The 1,890-nt window shown below is 40.4% G+C and overlaps 1 protein-coding gene across 1 annotated transcript; it reads right to left on the bottom strand.

The window, feature by feature from the left end:
* Positions 1-346: 346 nt before the first annotated feature.
* LOC149925918 (adult-specific rigid cuticular protein 15.7-like) lies at positions 347-897 on the bottom strand. The gene is made up of 2 exons (XM_090160152.1): positions 864-897; positions 347-806 (listed from the first exon to the last, which is right to left on the bottom strand). Exons 1-2 carry the CDS (start codon positions 873-875, stop codon positions 423-425), a joined length of 396 nt encoding a protein of 131 aa, XP_090016278.1. The 5' UTR covers positions 876-897; the 3' UTR covers positions 347-422.
* Positions 898-1,890: the final 993 nt, after the last annotated feature.

Raw genomic sequence — 1,890 nt, 5'->3', positions numbered from 1 at the left:
AGTTAAATTAAGTAAATCTGACGATAAACCTATAACGCTGTAATATATGGATATTATAGAATTATCGCCACCTAGTTTCATATTTCGAGGCTTGAAGGGCTTGCCACCACCCTCCTACGTATTATTGCTTATGTGGTTGAAGGTGGTGCCTTGGATATTAGCTCTATTTAAAAAAAAATCCTAAAAGAATGACGTATTTAAAGACAGATGAAATTATAGTAAAATAACTTCCTCATTTGAAGAAAATATTTGACTTAACACTTCCGGAAAAGACGAGGAAAAATTGACAGTTCAAATATTTATTCACTATTTTTACTTTCTTAAAAAATGTCAAGTTGCAACGAGAAGTAAATAAATTAAAATAACAGATTTTTAAGAAGAAAACAGCGTGTATATACAAATTAATGGTCACGTGCTATAAACTAGTATCCTGCTTGTTGTCCATCATGACCTCCAGATTGGACTCCGCCGTGGGATAGGACGGCGTGGGGACCTTGGTAGGAAGCGGCGGCGGAGTTGTGTTGCACTGTTCCTGGTTCGTTGGTGTGGATCTTGGCGCGGAACCCGTGTCCATCAGCGACGTAGTGGACGGTTCTGGATCGGCCGTCGATGTCGAGTATCTGGTAGGAGCCCACGGCGTGTCCCGGTCCCCCAGACTCGTGCCGGCTGTTCTTGGCGCCTTCGTGTCCGACGATGTCGTATCCGAAAGAGTATTGTCCGTGGGGGTCTTGTTTCCTGTAAGTGTCGCTGTGGCCACCTCCGATTCCGCAGTAGGCGACACCCAACAGGGCGGCGAGAATGGCAACCTTAATAAACCAAATATTTATATTTTTCCGTTAGAAAAAAATCCATTGAAAGCATACCTTAGCGATCATATTTCCAGAGATATTTGGTACGAGTGCGCTTGCTACGAAGTTCGATGAGTTAGTTCTGATTTTCAAACTCCAGCCTTCGCCTTTATATCGGTAAAATGTGGTTGGAATAAAAATGTAGAGTCGGTGGCGAGCTGCATGGATGCGTGACCAAAAGCCGTAATTAGCCAGAACTGGCTGACTGGGGTGTTGGCCGTCTCAGTGTCACCCTTTTTGGCACTCGGCCTAAATCTAATAAGGAATCAATCGGGGTTAAAGGGGGAGCATTCGATCCTCTTCATGGTGGACCCCTTCCGAACTTTGCAATTCCTTTCCGTCAAAGGAGTTCTTGAAAACGAACGGTATTTTGTTTCTTTGCAGAGGCACATATTTCACGCTTGCTTGAAATCAAATTCAAGGGGAGATTTTCTTCAGTTTGACTCGAGAATTGAGAAATTCAACACTCATTTTGTGCCATAGTCCAATGGCGTAGAATGGGGGAGGCCACTGGGGCAGGTGCCGTCCATCCGAAACGTATGTTTGTACCAAAATGCAGGCTGCGCCACTGCCATAGTCGGATCGTAAATGATACTGTTGAGTAATATTGTTTGCAAATTATAAATAGAAAACCAGGGTGGGATTATTTTGTATGAAATCAGTCATTTTTAAAATAAAATCGGTATTTTTATGTTCGTTTTTGTACAATTAAAAAGGCTCTTGATAGTGACATTACAGCGTCGTTAAGGGGAAACCCTGCCAGTGCTTTTCGTCTCCAAGATGCGATGAAACTATATGTATTCTGGAATTGATCAGAGCAATTTTTCGTTAACCCTCTAATTGTTGTTTTAATAAATCTTATACTTGACGAACTAACCTTGGATAAATAATAGTGGTTCCTAGGAACTACTATTATTAATCCAAGAACTAACTCATAAGCATACATTTGAACAATTTTAAAATTTATTTTTGCTTGCTTGTTTTATTTTGTTAAATAGGTAATAATTTAAGACAATTTATAACTAAAAACATAATTTAAAAA

The sequence above is a fragment of the Leiobunum rupestre genome, chromosome 10 (genome assembly GCF_980474605.1).
Source record: "Leiobunum rupestre chromosome 10, qqLeiRupe1.1.hap1, whole genome shotgun sequence".
NCBI lineage: Eukaryota > Metazoa > Arthropoda > Arachnida > Opiliones > Sclerosomatidae > Leiobunum > Leiobunum rupestre.
The sequence above is the reverse complement of the archived record's forward strand: the minus strand, read 5'-3'. Positions and strand labels throughout refer to the sequence as shown.